The sequence below is a fragment of the Pollachius pollachius genome (genome assembly GCF_949987615.1).
Source record: "Pollachius pollachius genome assembly, chromosome: 2".
Classification (NCBI taxonomy): Eukaryota; Metazoa; Chordata; class Actinopteri; order Gadiformes; family Gadidae; genus Pollachius; species Pollachius pollachius.
The window spans coordinates 52,671,561-52,696,560 of NC_136935.1; the positions used below are offsets into that span (position 1 = coordinate 52,671,561).

The 25,000-nt window shown below is 49.6% G+C and overlaps 2 protein-coding genes across 5 annotated transcripts in view; both read left to right on the forward strand.

Moving 5' to 3' along the window:
- The first annotated feature begins 430 nt into the window (after positions 1-430).
- On the forward strand, positions 431-11,766 carry khsrp (KH-type splicing regulatory protein). 2 transcript variants are annotated; one of them, XM_079729473.1, is made up of 18 exons: positions 431-553; positions 1,515-1,617; positions 1,717-1,770; positions 1,852-1,888; positions 2,168-2,226; positions 2,313-2,384; positions 2,586-2,643; positions 2,728-2,902; positions 3,597-3,695; positions 3,947-4,090; positions 6,236-6,338; positions 6,759-6,883; positions 6,954-7,265; positions 8,092-8,195; positions 8,273-8,361; positions 8,445-8,651; positions 9,396-9,580; positions 10,954-11,766. In XM_079729473.1, exons 1-18 carry the CDS (start codon positions 464-466, stop codon positions 10,960-10,962), a joined length of 2,025 nt encoding a protein of 674 aa, XP_079585599.1. In that variant the 5' UTR covers positions 431-463; the 3' UTR covers positions 10,963-11,766. The 2 variants fall into 2 exon arrangements, with proteins under 2 accessions (XP_079585599.1, XP_079585598.1); XM_079729472.1 differs by having other exon boundaries at positions 6,975-7,265.
- A 433-nt stretch (positions 11,767-12,199) lies between these two features.
- Positions 12,200-25,000, forward strand: part of dcaf15 (DDB1 and CUL4 associated factor 15) — a 12,835-nt gene continuing 34 nt past the window's right edge. The window contains exons 1-13 of one of the 3 annotated variants that reach the window (XR_013811565.1): positions 12,200-12,319; positions 13,150-13,247; positions 13,386-13,524; positions 14,679-14,785; positions 17,073-17,218; positions 18,716-18,877; positions 21,710-22,240; positions 22,513-22,604; positions 22,812-22,934; positions 23,099-23,181; positions 23,766-23,870; positions 23,954-24,223; positions 24,280-25,000. The exon at positions 24,280-25,000 is cut by the window's right edge and continues 34 nt beyond it. Coding sequence is in view for 2 of the 3 variants with exons in the window: in XM_079729106.1 (XP_079585232.1) it covers positions 12,230-12,319; positions 13,150-13,247; positions 13,386-13,524; positions 14,679-14,785; positions 17,073-17,218; positions 18,716-18,877; positions 21,710-22,240; positions 22,513-22,604; positions 22,812-22,934; positions 23,099-23,181; positions 23,766-23,870; positions 23,954-24,069; positions 24,445-24,500 (1,848 nt within the window). In the remaining variant the exon portion in view is untranslated. The remainder of the gene's footprint in view (positions 12,320-13,149; positions 13,248-13,385; positions 13,525-14,678; positions 14,786-17,072; positions 17,219-18,715; positions 18,878-21,709; positions 22,241-22,512; positions 22,605-22,811; positions 22,935-23,098; positions 23,182-23,765; positions 23,871-23,953; positions 24,224-24,279) is intronic. The other 2 variants (XM_079729106.1, XM_079729107.1) reach the window with 2 other exon arrangements.

A 25,000-nucleotide genomic window follows, 5' to 3' on the forward strand; every position in this document is an offset into this window, starting at 1 on the left:
TGATGTAGGCCAGCTCTCAGGAATGAATCTACCGTTATATTTGTATCAGATGTGATTTTCTGCTACCTAATAAAACAGCAATATTCTGACTAAGTACTTCATTTACTCTTGGATCTGCAATGTTTAGGAAACATACAAATGTACAGACTGCTTATTTACGGTTTTCTGCCCTAAGAACTGCCCCTCCTAATTGACCGCCGCTGCTAACGTAAATCCGGACATCCAGAGAGCTGATTGGATCCCTGATACAGCCACCGGTCCGTGATTGGCTGGACTGGAACTGTCAATCAAGAGTCCCTCTAAATCATGGACACGCATGCGTGTTGGTCCATTGTTGTTCTCCTCAGCTGCGCTGATTGGTCCTCCTGTAGTCCCGCCCCCTCCGTCCTCTGTTTCTTGTCTTCCCGCTCCTGCGCACCTCGACCCGCCTCCAGTTAGCTCTCTGTCCGTCTCTTTGGTTAGCATGTCTGGGTACGGGGCTCTGCCGACGAACGGGGCCGCTGCGGGGATTAAAAACGACGCTTTTGCAGATGCTGTTCAACGAGCCAGACAGGTACATATTCTACCGTTTGAGGACGATCCGCCCGGACTTACGTTTTAATGTCGATGTTAGTGTGTGGAGCACCGCAGTGAGCCGTTAGCCCGCCTGCTAGCCGCGTTAGCACGTTTACACTAACATGACCTAGCTGGCGATGCTAGCGAGGCTATCCCAGCAGCTAGTGAGGCTAACAGCAGAAGCTAGTGAGACTAACAGCTAGCTACGGTTATTGTGGAGATCTTTTAAATGACCATCGCCTCCGTCGGTCCGCGGTCGGCGGTCTCCTGGTCGACCCGTCGTGTGTTCGGAGGTCGGCGGGGAAACCAAGCCAAGGACCGGCGGACCACGAGGACCCGGACGGTCCCGGTCCCTGGGAGACCCGTACTGGAACCCCGGACCGGAGCCCTGCCGCTCAATTATGAAATAGGGTAGAACCTCCAGCTGTGTAACTGATCCTAACCCCTAATTGACCGGCTAGTGAGGGCCAGAAGGCGGTGGGGCGGCCTGCTCTTTGTTTGAGTCTTAGTGTCAGAACTCACCTGGGCTGAGATGGCGACACGTGTTGAGGGGCTCGAGGTTCAATGAAGACTTCAGGTTCTCAGAAGGGCTGAGGTAGATGCAGGTTTAGATAAAGAGTCGCAGGGAAGGTCTGAGGAGCGGTAGCTAGATACAGGTTTTGTGTATGAGTCTCAGAAGGTCTGGGGAGCTTGAGGTAAATACTGACTCAATAGCATTAGCGGACAGCGCTGATTTAGTCTTGGTGTTTTTGGATCCTCCGAATGATTACAACTTTGTAAATAATGTATGTATTGTCAAAACTTAAATTAATTTACACGATTTACATGAGAGCTACGAAGATCAGGCTCATATCAAATGTGTCCATTTGTTGTGAGACTCTGCAGGAGGTTCCGTCTTCCTGATTGAGCTGGAAGTACTGTTGAACTCCAGGTGTTTAATACATTTTTCCTCTTGCCAGATTGCAGCAAAGATCGGTGGAGATGTTCCCACCCCAATGAGCAACAACGGGGGTGCTGAGAACTATGCTTTCCCAGCACAGAAGCGATCACTAGAAGACGCAGGTCAGAGGCTGAAATGGCATTTGAACGGAGCACTATTGAGGGTTAAGGCTAACCTCTCCATGACGTGTTTGGTAAAAACCTTCTGCTTTGTTTCCTCAGATCAACCCGACGCTAAAAAGATGGCCTCCCAGGGTGACCGGGACTCAGCACTGTGTAGGTTGAACACTGAGAACCACGGCTGGTTTCACCACATTCTGCCTCTTGATGTCTGACCAATGTTCATTCTCTCCACAGCCATTGGAGCTCAACTGGCCGCCCTGTCACAACAGAGGTACGTTCCACCGTCGGTCATGCTGTTAGTTTGTGCCAGCGTTACTGCTATCAAAAAGCAGTATCTCCTTGTTGATATAATTGATATGGACCTATGCTAAATCTGCTGGATAAAAAGTGATTATTTCCCTCAAAGAAGCACCACAGTCCAAGATTGATCTTTAATCTGGTCAATAGGTTGAAACATAAGGAAAATACTACATTTTAAACCATAAATGGCCTCTCAGACCTTAGTTTCTTTATCCAATGTGTTCTTTAACCAACCCGTGGACCCCTTCAGCGCCAGGCCCTCCACCCTGACTGAGGAGTACCGCGTCCCCGACAGCATGGTCGGGCTGGGTGAGTGCCACAGAGAGCCCCAGCCTTAATTCTCCAACTCCTAGTGGTAGTTCATTATTCTAACACCACTCTATTGTATTGATCAGTGATTGGCCGTGGAGGAGAGCAGATCAATAAGATCCAGCAGGACTCTGGCTGCAAGGTCCAGATCGCCCCTGGTGAGTGACCTGCGGTTGTGTCATAATGTATAAGATGGTCCAGGTCGTCCCTGGTGAGTGACCTGCGGTTGAGTCATAATGTATAAGATGGTCCAGATGGTCCCTGGTGAGTGACCTGCGGTTGAGTCATAATGTATAAGATGTAAAAGCTTGTTAAACGGGTTCAAATTCATCCCTAATCCGGTGTGTTCCCCCCCCCAGATAGCGGTGGGCTTCCAGAGAGGAGCGTGTCCCTCACCGGCCCCGCTGATGCCATACAGTACGTCTCGCCCCCCCCGACATGGTCCCACTGGGTTTCTGCTGGTAGCAGGCTAAAGGGCTAACTGATGACTTCTCTCTGTAGGAAAGCCAAGATGTTCCTGGATGAGATTGTGTCCCGGGGGCGTGGGACCCCCCCCTCCTTCCACGAGTCCTCCTCCAACGGAGGCCCGGGCGGGTCCATGCAGGAGATGATCATCCCCGCGGGCAAGGCTGGGCTGATCATCGGCAAGGGAGGGGAGACCATCAAACAGCTGCAGGTGGGGGACATGTAGATCTGTAGATGTGGGTGATCTGTAGATGTGGGTGACCTATAGATCTGTAGATGTGGGTGACCTGTAGATCTGTGGATGTGGGTGGGCTGTAGATCTGTAGATGTGGGTGACATATAGATCTGTAGATGTGGGTGACCTATAGATCTGTAGATGTGGGTGACCTATAGATCTGTAGATGTGGGTGAGCTATAGATCTGTAGATGTGGGTGACCTATAGATCTGTAGATGTGGGTGACCTATAGATCTGTAGATGTGGGTGACATATAGATCTGTAGATGTGGGTGACATATAGATCTGTAGATGTGGGTGACCTATAGATATGTAGATGTGGGTGACCTATAGATCTGTAGATGTGGGTGACCTATAGATCTGTAGATGTGGGTGACATATAGATCTGTAGATGTGGGTGACCTATAGATCTGTAGATGTGGGTGACCTATAGATCTGTAGAAGTGGGTGAGCTATAGATCTGTAGAAGTGGGTGAGCTATAGATCTGTAGATGTGGGTGAGCTATAAATCTGTAGATGTGGGTGACATATAGATCTGTAGATGTGGGTGACATATAGATCTATAGATATAGCGTATATTTGGCCAGTAAGTGAATGTATTGAGGCTCATGTTTAATCTGCTCTTGCTGAATGATCGCTGTTAATTCAAAGAACGTTGTGTGGTTCACAGGAGCGGGCCGGAGTGAAGATGATTCTGATCCAAGATGCTTCTCAGCCCCCCAACATGGACAAGCCCCTCCGCATCATCGGAGACCCCTACAAAGTGGAGGTACTTCACACCTTACTAACCCTAACTACACTTACCCTACTAAGTGGTGGTACTTTACCCCTAACAAACCCTAACCCTTTACACCACGTGCCAAACACCCCGCAAAGGAGTTCACATTAGGATGCAAATTACTCTCCAGACGGAGCCATTTGATTCATTGTGTTGACGGCCAGACAACGACAGTCACCGCCCCACACACAAGGGATAAATTTCCATTTTTAAAGTATTCTTTTCTATTTTTGTGACTGTAGCAAGCGATGGAGCTGGTCAACGAGATTCTCCGAGAGCGCGACCATGCCGGCTTTGGAGAGAGGAATGAGTACGGCTCCAGGATGGGAGGTGGAGGAGGAGGTGGAGGCGGGGGAGGAGGTGGAGGCGGTGGTGGAGGTATAGAAGTAAGTAAAGTTCATGTCGGCCCGTGTTGCTTTACATAGGCTGAGATCTGTAGACATTACTGCTCTGCAATTATTTTGGTAGCGATTTCGATTTTTGGGTCAAACGATGTCCATACTAAAATAAAATGTTAACAGCTGGATACATATTTTTACATTAATTTCGATGTGAACATTTTCTATTTGTACATTTCTTTCAGGGGGAATTTCAAAGTTCTCATTTACAAATTGCATCATGTTTTTAATCTCCAAAATAATCCTGATTTCAATCTTGACCAAAATAATTGTGACTAGGATTTTTCCATTATCGAGCAGCCCTGGGGGGTATTCCATCAACCAAGCTAAAGGCAAAGCCGGGCTTATTTCGCTTAGCCTCACTACTTTAAGCTAGAGTTGCGTTCTATCAACGTGACTTAAAGGAATCTCCGCTAAGTAACCATGGCAATTTATATGACCAAACTAACCTGCTCGGTACCAGGCTAACTGTCAGGCTTACTTGAGCGGTGTTTCAGAGAAGTCCCATCTGTCGGAAACAACCGTACCATCAGAAGGTTCCTCCAAGCCTAGTCCTCACGATTTGGTCATAAATGTACATATATGAAGTACAAACAGCCTATATTTTCACTAAGGGTCTAAGATTAAATGATGCAAATAAAATAATAAAGAATTGCTATCTATTACCTTGGATATTTTCTAAACATATTTTTGGACAAATCTATGTATTCTATCATATTTGGGAACCAGCTGTTGGGTGAGTGGTCTAGCATCGCGTCACTGAATTCTTGCCGTTGGCTTATTTTTGTAATTTCTTCTATATCAAAAATTAGGCCTAGCAATTGACTTTATATAATAAACGTCTTACAATATCCCTAGAACCCAAATATAACTTAGAAAAACCCATGGTAAAGTTAATGTTACTGAGAAGCCTTTGTCACAATGACAAAGACAATGCTGCATGGGAAATTGCAGTCACATAAATTCCCTTCAGGTGAGTTTCACGGCAGGCAGCCAAGACGACTTCTGTTGAGAAAAATACTATGGTCAGTCAATTTAGAATAGGCCTATTCAAAGAAGGAAAATAAATGGCATGAAAAGTGTTTTGATTTCTTTAGTAATCCTTCCTAAATTACTAATTAGATGGGGATTTAACCCCGGACAACCAGGTGCAAGTCCAACATGTTGTCTCAAGTCTATCTCCCTGATTACTAATCTACAGTCAATATTACATTAAAATATGTTACGCTTAATACTACTTATTCATTCAAAAGATTGCCGTTTTTATTGCCAGGGGGCCTCCCTGTTTTTATTAATGGTTACGGTGTTCCCTTTCTGAGTTATTATATGCTTGTACTCATAAACCTCCACAAGCAGCTTCTGTTCACCACTCTGTCCTTTTCGGACATTTGATCCATGATTTGACTTTCACGGTTCTGGGCTGGTTACATATCTTGTGAGCGCGCGTAATCCACGATAACGTAAACCTGGCTTGACCTAACCTGAGCAAGGCGCGGCTGAACTGGGTTGATGAAACGGCTTTAGCCTCAAGTGAAAGTTGGCGTTAGTTCTAACCAGGCTTAATCAACTAAGTGCCGCTTTTGTTAGCGACTTTGATGTTGTAAAACTTGTTTAAGTACAAATCGTTGTTGAGTCGCACTCTGCCTGGTTACAGGGGATGTGATCCTGAGTCACAGTCTGCCTGGTTACAGGGGGATGTGATCCTGAGTCGCAGTCTGCCTGGTTACAGGGGGATGTCTGCCTGGTTACAGGGGGATGTGATCCTGAGTCGCAGTCTGCCTGGTTACAGGGGATGTGATCCTGAGTCGCAGTCTGCCTGGTTACAGGGGATGTGATCCTGAGTCGCAGTCTGCCTGGTTACAGGGGATGTGATCTTGAGTCGCAGTCTGCCTGGTTACAGGGGGATGTGATCCTGAGTCGCAGTCTGCCTGGTTACAGGGGGATGTGATCCTGAGTCGCAGTCTGCCTGGTTACAGGGGGATGTGATCTTGAGTCGCAGTCTGCCTGGTTACAGGGGGATGTGATCCTGAGTCGCAGTCTGCCTGGTTACAGGGGGATGTGATCTTGAGTCGCAGTCTGCCTGGTTACAGGGGGATGTGTTTGCAATTCTCAGAATGTTAGTTTACTCTCCAGGTGCCGGTGCCGCGCCACTCGGTGGGCGTAGTGATCGGGCGGAACGGAGAGATGATCAAGAAGATCCAGAACGACGCCGGCGTCCGGATACAGTTCAAACCAGGTGAGGGGGGGGGCACATCAGGTTAGGATACAGTTCAAACCAGGTGAGGGGGGGCACATCAGGTTAGGATACAGTTCAAACCAGGTGAGGGGGGGCACATCAGGTTAGGATACAGTTCAAACCAGGTGAGGCTGAGACGGGTGCAGGTGGAAACTGGTACGACTAAAATGAGTGTGGAGGGACGGCTTCATAATCCTTATTTGTTCTGGTTTAGAAGAAGTTTGAAATACGTATGTTTAGTTGCTTGCCAAACAAATGCACTTTGTTTCTAGTTCTCCACAAAAGCTGCGAATGGTGAAACATGAGGGCTAGCTCCTGTGACGCGGGCTACATGGAGAACCTTGTGGCCCGCGACGGCGTTACTCTTCTCTTGCCCATTGGGCGTTGAAGGACCAGACCTTAATGCGTTCCTTCTCCTAGACGACGGCTCCAGTCCCGATAAGATCGCCCACGTGATGGGCCCCCCCGACCGCTGCGAGCACGCCGCCGCCATCATCAACGAGCTGCTGCAGTCCATCCGCGTGCGGGACGAGGAGGGCCAGGGCGTAAGTGTTGGAGCAGGGAGCAGCAGGGGACCGGTCTGGGGGGGGAGGACGACGGTACTATCTTGACCAGGATTCAATGTCTCCTTCCCAGGGTCCGCCCGGGTCCGGCATGCCCCCTGGGGGGCGTGGCAGGGGGCGTGGCCAGGGGAACTGGGGTCCCCCCGGAGGAGAGATGACCTTCTCCATTCCCGCGCACAAGTGCGGCCTTGTGATCGGTAGAGGCGGCGAGAACGTCAAGTCCATCAACCAGCAGACCGGGGCCTTCGTAGAGATCTCGCGCCAGCCGCCGCCCAACGGGGACCCCAACTTCAAGCTGTTCACCATCCGGGGGTCCCCCCAGCAGATCGACCACGCCAAGCAGCTGATCGAGGACAAGATCGAGGTAGGGGCGCAGCCTAGTGCTGTACGCCACTCCCAGTGGTCCACCACGCCACTCCCAGTAGTCCACCACGCCACTCCCAGTAGTCCACCACTCCCCTCCCAGTAGTCCACCACTCCACTCCCAGTAGTCCACCACTCCCCTCCCAGTAGTCCACCACTCCACTCCCAGTAGTCCACCACTTCACTCCCAGTAGTCCACCACTTCACTCCCAGTAGTCCACCACTTCACTCCCAGTAGTCCACCACGCCACTCCCAGTAGTCCACCACTCCCCTCCCAGTAGTCCACCACTCCCCTCCCAGTAGTCCTCCACTCCCAGTAGTCCACCACTCCACTCCCAGTAGTCCACCACTCCACTCCCAGTAGTCCACCACTCCACTCCCAGTAGTCCACCACTCCCAGTAGTCCACCACTCCCAGTAGTCCACCACTCCCAGTAGTCCTCCCCTCCCAGTAGTCCACCACTCCACTCCCAGTAGTCCTCCCCTCCCAGTAGTCCTCCCCTCCCAGTAGTCCTCCCCTCCCAGTAGTCCTCCACTCCCAGTAGTCCACCACTCCACTCCCAGTAGTCCACCACTCCACTCCCAGTAGTCCACCACTCCCAGTAGTCCACCACTCCCAGTAGTCCACCACTCCCAGTAGTCCACCACTCCCAGTAGTCCACCACTCCCAGTAGTCCACCACTCCCCTCCCAGTAGTCCTCCCCTCCCAGTAGTCCTCCCCTCCCAGTAGTCCTCCCCTCCCAGTAGTCCTCCCCTCCCAGTAGTCGACCACTCCCCTCCCAGTAGCCTGGTGCTGTCCTCCCAGTGACCCACTGGTCTGTGTTCAGGGTCCCCTGTGTCCTGTGGGTCCGGGTCCAGGGGGTCCAGGGGGTCCGATGGGTCCTTACAACCCCAACCCCTACAACGCAGGCCCCCCCGCTGGCCCCCCGCAGTGAGTACAAGGAGAGCTCCATGGGACCCACCAGCTTCAGTGTGTTTCAAAGTGCTGACCTGTGTCCTCTCCCCCAGTGGTGCGCCCCCCGGTGGTCACCAGTACGCCCCCCAGGGCTGGGGCAACGCCTACCAGCAGTGGCAGGCCCCCGCGCCCCACGACCCCAGTGAGTCTCTCTCTCTCTCTCTCTCGCTCTCTCGTGTGTTTGTGTGTCCTACGTCCTCATTAACCTTTGACCTCCTGCCCCAGGTAAGGCCTCCGCTGACCCCAATGCGGCCTGGGCAGCGTACTACGCCCAGTACTACGGCCAGCAGCAGCCCGGGGGCCCCATGCCGGGCCAGGCCCCCGGGGCCCCTGCCGCCGCCCCCGCCGACCCCGGCCTGGTGGCCCAGACCCCTGGGGGCCAGCCGGACTACACCAAGGCCTGGGAGGAGTACTACAAGAAGATGGGCATGAGTGAGTTAAACCGGAGGAGGGAGAACTCTGAGGGGCTGTCGCCGCCGGACGCTGGGATACAGGGCGGGAAAGGGGAAAAGAACAACTGATGATAAAATCAATCCATTCAACTGCAGTTATCCTTCCTTAATGCATAACAAAACCTCATGCAAGTATGACCAAATGGATGCTGTAGCTTCTCATATTGGTCATTGAATAAATTTTAAGGGTTAACTGTAAACGCAGATATCTGTAGATTTGCCCGTCTGGCCCAGATTCACATGAGTGGATAAATCAGTAATCGACAGTATCTTCCTTGGAGATGCTTACCATCAGCATTTTTTACCCCGATCATCAGAATCCTGATCTGACGATCGCAGAATGGCAGGTGAATGGGAATCTTCCATATATTTTATATACAATCTGGATAGGCGGAAAGCACCCATTTCTGTTCCAATAGTCTCTTTATTTTTCTCTTTGGATCCCTGGACTGAAACATGTCGCTCAATGCCTTCATCATACACGGTGCTGAAAGGTGCCTGCGCGCCGACTGCTGTATGTACGGTACTAAGTGCTCTCCCTGCCTCCCCTGCCATCTGAGCGCCCCGTGGCAGTGTAGCACAATGTTGTAGACGGGAGAATTCAGTCGTACGGGGGGCTAGGCTTCCGTCACCCCCAGTACAGACCCCGGGGATGGATCGGTGTCTCCAGCTCCATCATGACTTTAGGACCCTCTGCAGTACTGACGGTGTCGTGTGTTTTCAGCCCAGGGTGGAGGAGCCGCTGCCGCTCCGGGGACCGCTGCCCCGGCTCCAGGGGGGGCGGCTGCAGCTGGGGGCCAGCAGGACTACAGCGCCGCCTGGGCTGAGTACTACCGACAGCAGGCCGCCTACTACGGACAGCCAGGCCAGGCCCCGGGGCAGGCCGGGGCCACCCAGCAGGGCCAGCAGGTAGAGTGAACAGAACCGGGCCATAACCCTAACCCTGTGGTGGTTCCTGGTCCACTAACCCTGTGGTGGTTCCTGGTCCACTAACCCTGTGGTGGTTCCTGGTCCACTAACCCTGTGGTGGTTTCTAGTCCAGTAACCCTGTGGTGGTTCCTGGTCCACTAACCCTGTGGTGGTTCCTGGTCCACTAACCCTGTGGTGGTTCCTGGTCCACTAACCCTGTGGTGGTTCCTGGTCCACTAACCCTGTGGTGGTTCCTGGTCCACTAACCCTGTGGTGGTTTCTAGTCCAGTAACCCTGTGGTGGTTCCTGGTCCACTAACCCTGTGGTGGTTCCTGGTCCACTAACCCTGTGGTGGTTCCTGGTCCACTAACCCTGTGGTAGTTCCTGGTCCACTAACCCTGTGGTGGTTCCTGGTCCACTAACCCTGTGGTGGTTCCTGGTCCACTAACCCTGTGGTGGTTCCTGGTCCACTAACCCTGTGGTGGTTCCTGGTCCACTAACCCTGTGGTGGTTTCTAGTCCAGTAACCCTGTGGTGGTTCCTGGTCCATTAACCCTGTGGTGGTTCCTGGTCCACTAACCCTGTGGTGGTTCCTGGTCCACTAACCCTGTGGTGGTTCCTGGTCCACTAACCCTGTGGTGGTTCCTGGTCCACTAACCCTGTGGTGGTTCCTGGTCCAGTAACCCTGTGGTGGTTCCTGGTCCAGTAACCCTGTGGTGGTTCCTGGTCCACTAACCCTGTGGTGGTTCCTGGTCCACTAACCCTGTGGTGGTTCCTGGTCCACTAACCCTGTGGTGGTTCCTGGTCCACTAACCCTGTGGTGGTTCCTGGTCCACTAACCCTGTGGTGGTTCCTGGTCCACTAACCCTGTGGTGGTTCCTGGTCCACTAACCCTGTGGTGGTTCCTGGTCCACTAACCCTGTGGTGGTTCCTGGTCCACTAACCCTGTGGTGGTTCCTGGTCCACTAACCCTGTGGTGGTTCCTGGTCCAGTAACCCTGTGGTGGTTTCTAGTCCAGTAACCCTGTGGTGGTTCCTGGTCCACTGGTGCTGCTGATGTGTAACCCTGTGGTGGTTTCTGGTCCAGTAATCCTGTGGTGGTTCCTGGTCCACTAACCCTGTGGTGGCTCCTGGTCCACTAACCCTGTGGTGGTTCCTGGTCCAGTAACCCTGTGGTGGTTTCTAGTCCAGTAACCCTGTGGTGGTTCCTGGTCCACTGGTGCTGCTGATGTGTAACCCTGTGGTGGTTCCTGGTCCACTAACCCTGTGGTGGTTCCTGGTCCACTAACCCTGTGTTGGCTCCTGGTCCACTAACCCTGTGGTGGTTCCTGGTCCACTGGTGCTGCTGATGTGTAACCCTGTGGTGTTCCTCCAGGCCCAGTGAGGCGTTGACCCGGGCCCTTGGTGCGACCCCACCTCCCTGTGAATTCTCTCTACCCGGACTCTGGTTGTTTGATCACGGTTCTTCCTTTAATTACTTATTTTTCCTTTTTCTGTCGAGCGACTCATTTACGCTTGCTTTGTGAGACCTTTTCCAAGGTCATTTTTATATTTTCCTTTTTTCTTTTTGGTACGTTTAAGATATAAGCTGAAGAGAATGTGGGAAGACTAATGATAATTTGAACAAAGCACTAATGAACTCCATGGTATTCTTCACTCACCAGTAACTTACCAGCCACATGCAATTGCAGGACAAAGCAAATGTATTTGTTTTGTGCTCACATCATAACAGCATCTGTACATACGACGTGTCACACTGTAGTAAACTCTTTGTTCTACTGATGGTGAATCCTGTTAGGCTTTCAGTATTACAGAACTAATGTTTGTTTAAAATGTCAACTCTTTTGCTTTTAGACGGTTATAGGTATTTGTTTTCCTTTTTTATCCAAACATTCCCACTGTTAAGTTGCAGAACAATGTTAACTTTTTTTTTCTTCCTATTGCTATCATGAAGAGGGTTGTGTCTGTGTACAGTGTATGCGACTGGGCAGAGGGATGTGTTCAGGTCGACTGTATCCTAGAACGCTTCTGAGTGTCCTTCTGCAAAACCATGACTCTCTTTTTTTGTGTGACAACGTTATAGTTGGAAGAACTTTCTTTTTTTGTTGCAATAAGTCATGTCATTGTATGCTGAATTTTTAATTTTTTACTGCTTGTTTTTAAAGACTTAATAAAAACATACAACGTGTCTTTTTGGTTTTATTGTGTTTTTGGCTGCCCATGCTATCTTAAAGGTAATCTGCGCATTGGAATGAACATTCAGCCTACTACTGCATTAAAGTGAACGGCTTCTAGTTAGTGGTGTCGTTAGTTGTAGTGCTGGTGGTTCTTGTTTGTGGAATGGGACTAGTTAGTGTAGTAGTTGGTGTTCCTCTGGGCGACTGAAGGGGTGTCGTTTTATATCTAGTTAGTGTCGTGATTGCAATCCTAGTTGTTTCTCCGGGAGACTGAAGGGGTGTAGTTCCAGTCGTTGTTGTCGGTAGAGGTGTATTTAGTGGTTGGTGTTTCTCCGAGAGACTGAAGGGGTGTAGTTCCAGTCGTTGTTAGGTGTATTTAGTGGTTGGTGTTCCTCCGGGAGACTGCAGGGGTCCCCAGCCTCTATCTGAGTGAACCCTTTGGCCCGGCAGCGTCCAGCAGCAGCTCGGTGGGAGATGGCGCCCAGCTCCAAAGCAGACAAGGACCACAAACAGAAACAGAGGAAACACAAAGAGCATGTGGTGAAGCTGCTGACCCGCGGGAAGGTAGGCCAAGTCCGGCTCATGAGGTCCACCAGTATGGACATGAAGTCCACCAGTATAAGTCTGTCTGGTTCATCAGGCTGTCTGCCTGGGCTAGCTGTTAGCTGCTAAAGTTAGCTGTGGGTTCAGAACATCTATCTCTTTGTTTGGTCCTGACGGTGGCTCGTTAACTTTACACTAATCGGGCGATAGTTGGATCCTCTAATGGTTATTGGTTTAATGTTGACCATGTTGTCTCAGTCGTAGTTAGAATATGGAGGCTGTTAGCATTAGTGCTAACACCTTATAGCGTCCTAACATCACAGTTCATAACTATTAAAGCATGTTAGCATTACAGCTAACACCTTATAGCGTCCTAAAACCACAGTTCATAACTATTAAAGCATGTTAGCAATATAGCTAACACCTTATAGCGTCCTAACATCACAGTTCATAGCAGTAAAACTTGTTAGCATTACAGCCAACACATTATAGCGTCCTAGCATCACAGTTCATAACAGCAAAACATGTTAGCATTACAGCTAACAACTTATAGCGTCCTAGCATCACAGTTCAACACTATTAAAACATAAGACAAAGCACCTCGCTGCATTACCGGTTTACAATGAAGTTGAATCTCCCCTGTTTAAATAAGAATGCATTTCATCCAGTCAGAGTACCCCAGACCATTGTTTTGAGAGTAATATATATATCCATGTCTTATATATATATAGAGAGAGATATGCATGTCTTGTACATATATGTAATGTAACGTATATAGAGATATCTCCATGTGGGTGCGAGTTGCAGCTTGGGTCTGGTGGACTGATCTGTGTTCTCATGTTGAACCTCAGCTGTCAGGTCAGTTCTCCCAGAGGCTCTTCAGGAAGCTCCCTCCTCGGGTCTGCGTGCCTCTGAAGAACATTGTCAGCGAGGAGTTCCTCCGCGCTGGGTCAGTGTGTTTGTGTGTGTGTGTGTGTGTGTGTTTACAGCATTGCTAGTCTGCTGTTTGTGTGAGGACAGCCGGATTGTGTAGTGTTTGTGTACCAGGGATCATGTTGAAGTCTCATATCTCCCCTTTTGCTTTCAGTCACATCTTTCTCGGCTTCACCAAATGTGGCCGTTACGTTCTGTCGTACACAAGTGACTGTGGGGAAGATGATGACTTCTCCTTTTACACATACCACCTCTACTGGTGGGAGTTCAACCTCCACAGCCGGCTCAAACAGGTGAGAACATGACGTTGTCTACGAACATATTCACACCTCTATCCCCACGCATGGAACTGAGCGAAGGGCTGTAATTGGATACTCAGACAGGAACCATTACATTTGTAATCCATCTCCCCGTCCTCCACTTCTTACAGTAATAACCTAACATGTTGTGTCTCTCTCTCCAGGTACACCACCCACCTTAACGTTGTGTCTCTCCAGGTACACCACCCATCTTAACGTTGTGTCTCTCCAGGTACACCACCCACCTTAATGTTGTCGCTCCAGGTACACCACCCACCTTAACGTTGTCTCTCTCCAGGTACACCACCCACCTTAACGTTGTGTCTCTCTAGGTACACCAACCACCTTAACGTTGTCTCTCTCCAGGTACACCACCCACCTTAACGTTGTCTCTCTCCAGGTACACCACCCAACTTAACGTTGTCTCTCTCCAGGTACACCACCCACCTTAACGTTGTGTCTCTCCAGGTACACCACCCACCTTAACGTTGTGTCTCTCCAGGTACACCACCCACCTTAACGTTGTCTCTCTCCAGGTACACCACCCACCTTAACGTTGTCTCTCTCCAGGTACACCACCCACCTTAACGTTGTCTCTCTCCAGGTACACCACCCACCTTAACGTTGTGTCTCTCCAGGTACACCACCCACCTTAACGTTGTCTCTCTCCAGGTACACCACCCACCTTAACGTTGTCTCTCTCCAGGTACACCACCCACCTTAACGTTGTGTCTCTCCAGGTACACCACCCACCTTAACGTTGTCTCTCTCCAGGTACACCACCCACCTTAACGTTGTGTCTCTCCAGGTACACCACCCACCTTAACGTTGTCTCTCTCCAGGTGCCCCTCCTCCCTTAACGTTGTCTCTCTCCAGGTACACCACCCACCTTAACGTTGTCTCTCTCCAGGTACACCACCCACCTTAACGTTGTCTCTCTCCAGGTGCCCCTCCTCCCTTAACGTTGTCTCTCTCCAGGTACACCACCCACCTTAACGTTGTCTCTCTCCAGGTACACCACCCACCTTAACGTTGTGTTTCTCCAGGTACACCACCCACCTTAACGTTGTGTCTCTCCAGGTACACCACCCACCTTAACGTTGTGTCTCTCCAGGTACACCACCCACCTTAACGTTGTGTCTCTCCAGGTACACCATGTGCGTCTGTTTGCGGGAGAGGAGATCTACAGCGACCTCTACCTCACTGTCTGTGAATGGCCCAACGACCGCTCCAAGATTGTCATCTTTGGATTCAAGTAAGGCCTTAATAACAGACATAATCCACATATGAATAATAACATAATAATACACATATTAATAATAAAAAAACACAATACACATATTAATAACTCAATAATACACATATTAATAATAAACACATAATAATTAGCAATTAACGGAACACTAAAGTCGGTTCGGATCGTGTCACGGTTTTTGAGTCACGGGTCAGATCATTTTCGGATCAACAACAAAAAGATAAAAAGACAAATGTGACCTTAAATAAAATCTTCAAATGTGTAAAAACAAAATAAAGTGAATAATTTAAGCATAGTAAATATTAAAAGAATTGCTTGTGTTCACATAAAATAAAAACTTAACTCAAGATGTCAATCCAATGTATAATTTAAATCTTAAAATATTTTAAAACAAAATAAAGCAATCTGAGGCATTATTCCTTCTTCTTTTTAACATGGATAGTAAATAAAATAAAAAACCTGCGTCCAAGGAAGCACAGCAGACGTGGATTTACAACTTTCAAATTCAGGATGTCTGCATTGCCTGGGGAGAGTCTACACTGTCCCCAGGCAATGCAGACATCCTCATCTTCTTTCTTTCATCAAGTATCGTAGCCAGTGGGGGTGGGTCAAGAGGGGGCGCTAGGGCGCCGCCCCTCCATGAAATATTCACTTGAATATATCTGCCAACTATTAATAAACTATTATCAATACGAAATAAATCAACAAAATACATAGCGTTTATCCTCGTTTAATTGTGTGATATACGTGTCACTGCCAGCAACCATTTAAATGCGCCAGAACGTCAATGATATGGGCTAGGCTAGTTATTGGTCCTTCGAAATAAAGCCCTCCTCCAGGTCAGGGGCGCCGCCACGTTGGAGTCAATGCAAGATCGCTACATTTTTGCTGTCTATCAAGCAGAGACAGCTTTTCATTGGCGCAAGAAAATTCGCCCTCGGGTCGCCCCAGTGTGCGCCCCAGGCCAATGGTATCGCTTTTCTATTTTGTTATCACTGCATGATTGGACAATTCAGCGAATCAATCAAATAGGCTACCTCCCTCCGCAGCGTTTGCGAAACACAACTACATGTAGAGAAGAGATAGATCGCTAACTGGCAGAGAGTTGTAAGCACTTTCCACCCTTTTCAGTGGAAGAATTGGACTCCCCAAGCAATGATATACTTAAAAGGATAAAGTAAGTTACATATTAATTTAGTCTTTCGGCCTGTAGCATATAAACAAAATGAAGCAAATGCCCCATATTTCTAACTGCATTTGAAGGAGACATCGAGACTCACAAAAAATGGACGCTATAGGACAGTGATCATGATTTATCTCAATATCAGAATAACAACAATGGGTCAAATAGCATGGCTGGTGGAATGGCCATAAAGTAGGTCTGTATATGCAGTGTAAGCTTGTCCAGGCCCTGCAAGTCAGGATGTAGGCTAGGAATCAAACAGTTTTTGATCACCAGCCGCCACAGATCGTAGCGAAATGCAGTTTCTGTCTTGTTTTATTTGGCATTTTGTAAATCCATTGATTTCTGTTGGAAGACTCATTGCTCGTTGACCGGAAAAGGAAAGGGCGTCTGGTTGTAGAATTTTCGCTCTGTTCTAGCCCTACTATTGATACGGAGAAGACTGGTCTACAAGCCTACTATTGATACGGAGAAGACTACAACCAAACATAAACAGCCCCTTTCCGGTTCCGGTCCGGTTTCCGTTTCAATTGGATTTACAAAATGCCAAATAAATAACGACAGAAACTGTATTTCACTACAATACTTGATTAGGAACACCAACGAACACCAGGGTCAACGAACGTTTAGGGTTGTTTTAAGGACAGGTTTGTGAATGCCCATAGTCAGCCCTTCTGATGCAGGCAGGGGCGATTCGAAATGAGCCAAATACCGAGACCAGACCAATAGTCAACATTCCGATGTCAACCACTCTATTTCATCCTAGACAATCCGGAAAGGGGGCTCAATGTGCTAAATACCGGAATTGTCCTTTTAACATGCGCCAATCAAGAGGACGGACAATATTTAAAAAAATTAATTGCGTGGTCAGCGGATCCGTGGTTCACTTGCATCCCGAACCGTGAGGGTTGATCCGTTGCACCACTAATAATGATACACATATTAATAATAAAAACACATAATAATACACATATTAATAATAGAAACATAATAATACACATATTGATAATACCATAATAATACGCATATTGATAATACACCTGTTAACGTGTGTAATGTTTCTATCTAATGAGTATTAAAGTGAGTATTGTGTACATCATCCAGTACACGCTGCTCCAGCTCAGTGCTGATGAACCTGATGATGAGTGACGAGAACAACAGAGATATCTACATTACCATCGCCACCATGCCCCCGGCCGCGCCCTGCTCCCACTGTAGCCCGCTGGCTTCAGCGTCCACCATACGCACAGGTACACAGACACACACACAGACACACAGGGACACACACAGGGACACACACACACACACAGGGACACACACACAGACACACACACACAGAGACACACACAGGGACACACACACAGCTACACACACACAGGGACACACACAGCTACACCCACACAGCTGGACACACACAGCTACACACACACAGGGACACACACAGGTACACACACACGGACACACACAGGGACACACACATGTGCACACACACAGCTACACACACAGGGACACACAAAAGTACACACACAGGGACACACACACGGGCACACACAGGGACGCACACAGGTACACACACACAGCTACACACACAGCTACACACACAGGGACACACACAGGTACACACACAGGTACACACAAAGGTACACACACACAGGGACACACACAGCTACACACACAGGGACACACAAAGGTACACCAACAGCTACACACACACAGGGACACACACAGCTACACACACAGCTACACACACAGGAACACACAAAGGTACACCAACAGCTACACACACACAGCTACACACACAGGTACACACACAGGGACACACACAGGTACACACACACAGCTGGACACACACAGTTACACACACAGGGACACACAAAGGTACACACACACACAGGGACACACACACACAGGGACTCACACACAGGTACACACACAGCTACACTGACAGGGTCACACACACAGGTACACACACACAGGTACACACACAGGTACACACACACAGCTACACACACAGGTACACACACAGGTACACACACACAGCTGGACACACACAGGTACACACACAGTTACACACACAGGGACACACACAGGAACACACACACAGGTACACACACAGGTGTGCACACAGGTACACACACAGGTACACAAACACAAGAACAAACACATACGCACAGGTACACACACAAAACTACGCAAACAGGTACACGCACACACACAGGTACACACACACAGGAACACACACACAGCTACACACACAGGTACACATGCACAGGAACAAACACACAAACACACTGGTGTGCACACACAGGAACACACACACAGGTACACACAAACACAGGTACACACACATACGCACAGGTACACACACATACGCACAGGTACACACACATACGCACAGGTACAGACAAACACAGGTTTGCACACACGGGTACGCACACAGGTACACACACACACAGGTACACACAGGTACACACACAGGTACACACACACAGGTGCACACTCACAGGAACACACATACGCACAGGTACACACACACAGCTACAAAAACTGGCACTGCTGCACTGGTTCCTGTTCCACCCCAGCTGGAGATGCTTCGTGGTTCTCAGAGGGATCCTTAGTTTGTTGTGGGAGAACCAGAACCAGAACCAACCGCTTTGGGCTCAAAGTGGCTCTGGCTTCAGGCAGGCAGAGGATCCTTTATATACAACCTTCTTGTGATCTCCTCTCTCATTGGTTCCTCTCTCCAGGCGGGGGCGAGTGTTTGGAGCACGGCTACGTCCTGAACAGCCGGTACCAGGTGGTGTACCCCTTCCCTACCTTCCAGCCCGCCTTCCAGCTCAAGAAGGACCAGGTCATCCTGCTGAACACCAGCTACTCTCTGGTGGCCTGCAGTGTCTCGCTCTGCCCAGGTAGACTAGACACTATCCTACTGTACTGTACACACTATCCTACTGTAGAGTACACACTATCCTACTGTACTGTACACACTATCCTACTGTACACACTATCCTACTGTACTGTACACACTATCCTACTGTACACACTATCCTACTGTACACACTATCCTACTGTACTGTACACACTATCCTACTGTAGAGTACACACTATCCTACTGTACTGTACACACTATCCTACTGTACACACTATCCTACTGTAGTGTACACACTATCCTACTGTACACACTATCCTACTGTAGTGTACACACTATCCTACTGTAGTGTACACACTATCCTACTGTACTGTACACACTATCCTACTGTACACACTATCCTACTGTAGTGTACACACTATCCTACTGTACACACTATCCTACTGTAGTGTACACACTATCCTACTGTAGTGTACACACTATCCTACTGTACTGTACACACTATCCTACTGTACACACTATCCTACTGTAGTGTACACACTATCCTACTGTACACACTATCCTACTGTAGTGTACACACTATCCTACTGTACTGTACACACTATCCTACTGTAGTGTACACACTATCCTACTGTACACACTGTCCTACTGTAGAGTACACACTATCCTACTGTAGTGTACACACTATCCTACTGTAGTGTACACACTATCCTACTGTACACACTATCCTACTGTAGTGTACATACTATCCTACTGTAGTGTACATACTATCCTACTGTAGAGTACACACTATCCTACTGTACTGTACACACTATCCTACTGTACTGTACACACTATCCTACTGTACTGTACACACTATCCTACTGTACACACTATCCTACTGTAGAGTACACACTATCCTACTGTACTGTACACACTATCCTACTGTACACACTATCCTACTGTACACACTATCCTACTGTAGTGTACATACTATCCTACTGTAGAGTACACACTATCCTACTGTAGAGTACACACTATCCTACTGTACTGTACACACTATCCTACTGTACACACTATCCTACTGTACTGTACACACTATCCTACTGTACACACTATCCTACTGTAGTGTACACACTATCCTACTGTACTGTACACACTATCCTACTGTACACACTATCCTACTGTAGTGTACACACTATCCTACTGTACTGTACACACTATCCTACTGTAGAGTACACACTATCCTACTGTAGAGTACACACTATCCTACTCTACTGTACACACTATCCTACTGTAGAGTACACATTATCCTACTGTAGAGTACACACTATCCTACTGTACACACTATCCTACTGTAGAGTACACATGATGTAGCTCGACTGCTGCTGAAGAGAGCTGGGCGATTGGGCTATGATAAACACCTTTTGCTTTTACAACCTGAGGGTGTGGATCTAACTGGACTGACACCTTTTTACAGCTCGGTATTGCAGGCATGGCAGATTTTTAAGGTTGCACGTGCCACAAATGAGACTCTGGGCATGTGGTTGTTTGAGGAGCCTTTGTTTTATAATAACCTCATAAAGACTCAAACACTGCAGTCTGCCAGCCTGCGAGCCTTTCTTAGAGAGGCTGGCTGCACCAAACTGGGCCATCTGAGGAAGATGACGGCAACATCTGTGGACACCTTGAGAGAGAGAAGCAACATCACCTCCATCAGGTTGATCAACAGAGTGGTGGAGGAAGTCTGCTGCCCTGCAACGACCTCTGAGAGAGTTTGCACAAAACCGCACTCAGTGTGACCAGTGGAGCGAAGAGGGAGAGTACAGTTTCCCCGCTCTGTCTATCACCCCAGTTGTGGGGGAGTGGCAGGAGGGAGGAGGTCAACTGCTGTCTCTCACAACCCCACACCTGGAGATTTTTCAGGCTGCAGGGAAGAAGGATTTGTACCAAATCTGCTCTAAGGTTCTGAACCTGCGCTCTTTGGCAGGCATGAAGGAGGCGAGGTGGACTGAGTTTTTTGGTCCAGACGTTTCCCCGAAAGACACCTGGCGGTCTCTGTACAAGCTGCCCGTTGAAAAGCGGACAGCAGACCTCCAGTGGAGGATTGTACATGGAGCAATAGCTACAAACAGATACAGAGCGCACCTGGATCCAGAGCAGGGGGAGGAGTGTATTTTCTGCTCTCAGACTGAGACCCTGGTGCATTTATTTGTTCACTGTCCTCGGCTGACAGTACTGTTTGAGCTTTTAAAAAGGTGGTTTCAGGGTCTAGGGGAGAATTTTTCTTTTGGTTTGTTTATTTTTGGCCCGAAATACTGTGCTCAGAACAAGAGTGTACACACACTGGTGAACTTTTTATCTGGTTCTGCCAAGTTGGCCATCTGGGTAACACGCAGGAACCGGGCTCAGAGTGTCGGTAGTGTGGAGCCGGTGCTGGTTCTGAAAGGACTGCTGAAGGCCCGACTGACGGTGGAACATGCTTATCATCAGATGATGGACAATATGCAGGGCTTCAGTCACATATGGGCTGTTGGAGGGGTTTTATGTTCTGTGGGGGGGGGCGGAGAGCTGAATGTAAGCTTCTGACTAGAGAAACACGTTTCCTGGTTGACAGGTTTGTTGTACTTTAGGGATGGTTTTTGTTTTCGTTTTGTTTTCTGCTCTTAAGTGATGATGCGATAGTGATCTTTTTTCTCCTTGCAATGGTGCAATAAAGGGATTTTGAAAACCAAACCTCTCTCCTCTCCTCTCCTCTTCTCTCCTCTACTCTCTCCTCTCTCCTCTCTCTCCTCTCCTCTCCTCTCCTCTGTCTCCTCTACTCTCTCTCCTCTCCTCTTCTCTCCTCTACTCTCTCCTCTCTCTACTCTCTCCTCTCTCCTCCTCTCTCCAGCAGACCGGGAGCAGTCCTCTCAGCTCCTCTACTCCAGAGGAGCTGCTCCCCCTGCTCCCGCTAAGTCCACCTCCTCCAGGGCCTCCTCGTCACCCCCCTCCCCCGGTCGCCCCCCCCTCGAGGCCTCCCTCGAGGTCTCCCCCTCCCCCGGCCGGGCGCAGGCCGCCCTCCGGGTTCGGGAGTTTGCAGCCGATCTGTTCCGCCGTGCCCAGGGGGGGGGGCGGGAGGAGGGAGGAGAGAAGGAGGCACCTCTTTGTCCGGCGGGGAGAGGGGGAGGCCCAGAGACTCTGAGGGGGGAGGAGGACAGTAGGACTCGTCTCTCACGGCCATCCACGTCGGACGCTCTAGAGCGGCTCTCTGAACAGAGTCCCGCCCCCTCCTCCTCCTCATTGGCCTCGTCTCCGCGGACCCCGCCCTCATTCTCATCCCAGGAGACGGGGGCGGAGCTGGGGGCGGAGCCGGGCTACGTCAACTACACCCGCCTGCACTACTGCCTCCAGCAGCCGGGGGCCGCGGAGCCCGAGGCCGGAGGTGAGCTTCATCCACCGGCTGCTCCGGAGCTCTCTGGAGGCTTTGATCTGTTGGAGATTTGAAATGTATTCCGCTGCCCATAGTATCTTACTTTATTATCTGCCGATAAATTGATGTTTTTACTCCACTAGTTCAGCGTCCGACGGCTGCGGAGGAGGAAGGATTGTGTGTTAAGAGGCGTTGTGTTAGGCTTTACACAGGGCCAGGGTTAGGGTTAGGGTTAACCCTAACCCTAGGGTTAGGGTTAACCCTGGCCCTGTGCGTGTCTCCAGGCTACGAGGACGATAAGGTCCAGCTGCCGTTCAGCGTGACCGACCTGAAGGGACGCAACCTGCAGCCAGTGACCGGGGAGCACAGCGGACAGGTACACACACACACACACACACACACACACACACACACACACACACACACACACACACACACACACACACACACACACACACACACACACACACACACACACACACACGGACAGGCGTTGTCCTGGTCTAACCTCCTCCTCCTCCTCCTCCCCCTCCTGCTCCTCCTCCTCCCCCGCCTCCTCCTCCTCCTGCTCCTCCTCCTCCAGACAGTGTGTGTGGAGCAGCTGACTCTGGACTTTGAGTATCTGATCAACGAGGCGATCCGCAGCGATGCCGTCTGGGCGCCGCTCTTCTGCTCCTTCAGCGACTACGACGTGGTGATACTGGAGGTACACACACACACACACACACACACACACACACACACACACACACACACACACACACACACACACACACACACACACACACACACACACACACACACACACACACACACTGTGAGGAAACTAACCTACACACTAACCACTAACACCAGTATGTGTGTGTGTAGGTCTGTCCGGACACCAACACGGTGATGATCAACATCGGGCTGCTGCTGCTGGCCTTCGCCTCATCGGAGGAGGAGCACTGCAGGTCAGACAGACACTCTGTTACTGTCTCACTGCAGGTCAGACAGACACTCTGTTACTGTCTCACTGCAGGTCAGACACACACTCTGTTACTGTCTCACTGCAGTGTGTGTGTCTGTATTGTGTTGTGCTGACCTCTTAGTATCGTACCTGTATAACAGCAGGCCGTCGTACTGCCTCCTCATATACAAATGCGTCAAAAATGTGGAGGACATGTGTGAAACGGCTTATAGGTAGAAAATGATTATGCTTGCTTTATTACGTAATAGGTGAACCAAAATGTTAAACGTTGTAACATTATAGGCAAAATGTTATTATACTATGCGCTCAGAAATTTGTAACATTATCGATTGTGGTTTCCACATTATAGCTATGGGTTTAATTACTAGAGGTTGAGGAAACTCCAGTGTTTTTGATAGCCTGTGTTTGAGAACTATGTTCTTATATAATTAAGTATCATGTAGTATATCTATGACTCATTGTCTTACCCCATAACCCCTCGTTGATAAAGGGCCCATCATAATGAAATGTAAATCTATGAATCTGTGTCTGTGTGTCTGTGTGTCTGTGTGTCTGTCTGTCTGTCAGGCCGAACACCTATCACTCCAACCTGCAGGTGAGCTGGGACCTCAACACGGGGCTCTGCTGCACCGTGGGCGTCGGCAACCTCACCGAGGTCAAGGGTCAGACAAGGTAGGCCACGCCCCTCCACTCTCCAGAACGCTCTCCTGTTTCCTGTCGCTCAGCCCGCGGGACTGACTCTGTTTGTGTTCAAGTGGCAGTGTGTGGAGCTCGTACCGCAAGTCCTGCGTCAACACGGTCATGAAGTGGTTGGTCCCGGAGAGCAGCTCGCGCTACATCAACCGCATGACCAACGAGGCCCTGCACAAAGGTGAGTCCTCTCTCCTCTCTCCTCATGACCAACGAGGCCCTGCACAAAGGTGAGTCCTCTCTCCTCTCTCCTCTCTCCTCATGACCAACGAGGCCCTGCACAAAGGTGAGTCCTCTCTCCTCTCTCCTCATGACCAACGAGGCCCTGCACAAAGGTGAGTCCTCTCTCCTCTCTCCTCTCTCCTCATGACCAACGAGGCCCTGCACAAAGGTGAGTCCTCTCTCCTCTCTCCTCATGACCAACGAGGCCCTGCACAAAGGTGAGTCCTCTCTCCTCCGGCCCCCATGAGTCTATTCTCTGTGAGTCGCTCTGATGACTCAGTGGTCGTTAATGTTCCCTCCCCTTGTGATCTAAACGATGTTCCCTGATTGGCAGGCTCCTCGCTGCAGGTGTTGGCGGACAGCGACCGCTGCACGTGGATAGTGTTATGAAGGAGATGTTTTCCTCCTGGGTGGCGGCCGTGTCCTTGACACCATAAGTACATGCACATCAACACACACATGTTGACTCTGACCTCAGTGTGCTGTGATCTTATCTGAAACGGCTGATGGGGAAATTACATTTTTCCCATCACTTACGGAGGATTAGCGTATGACAGCCGGGGAGAGATGATAAACGGAGTCCAGGGATCGCATGGCTCTTCCCGCTGGTATTCCATCTTGTATAACCGGCCGTCGCACCGTATCGCGGGATCAAGACCCGCACAGAGCTGACTGAACGAAGACCTGCAGAGGATTACTATTACATGAGCTGTTCTGTTCTTGTGTTTTTGTGTGAGGTCTGGACATGTACGTTTTTTTTAAGGAGTAATTAAGTGTGCGTGGTGCTTCTAGCACACACTGAAGATCCTGCAACGACCAATCACCTGCTCATCAGTCTAGTGATGTCACGATGACGGATACTGTCATGTTGAGTCGAGCACTTGGTGGAC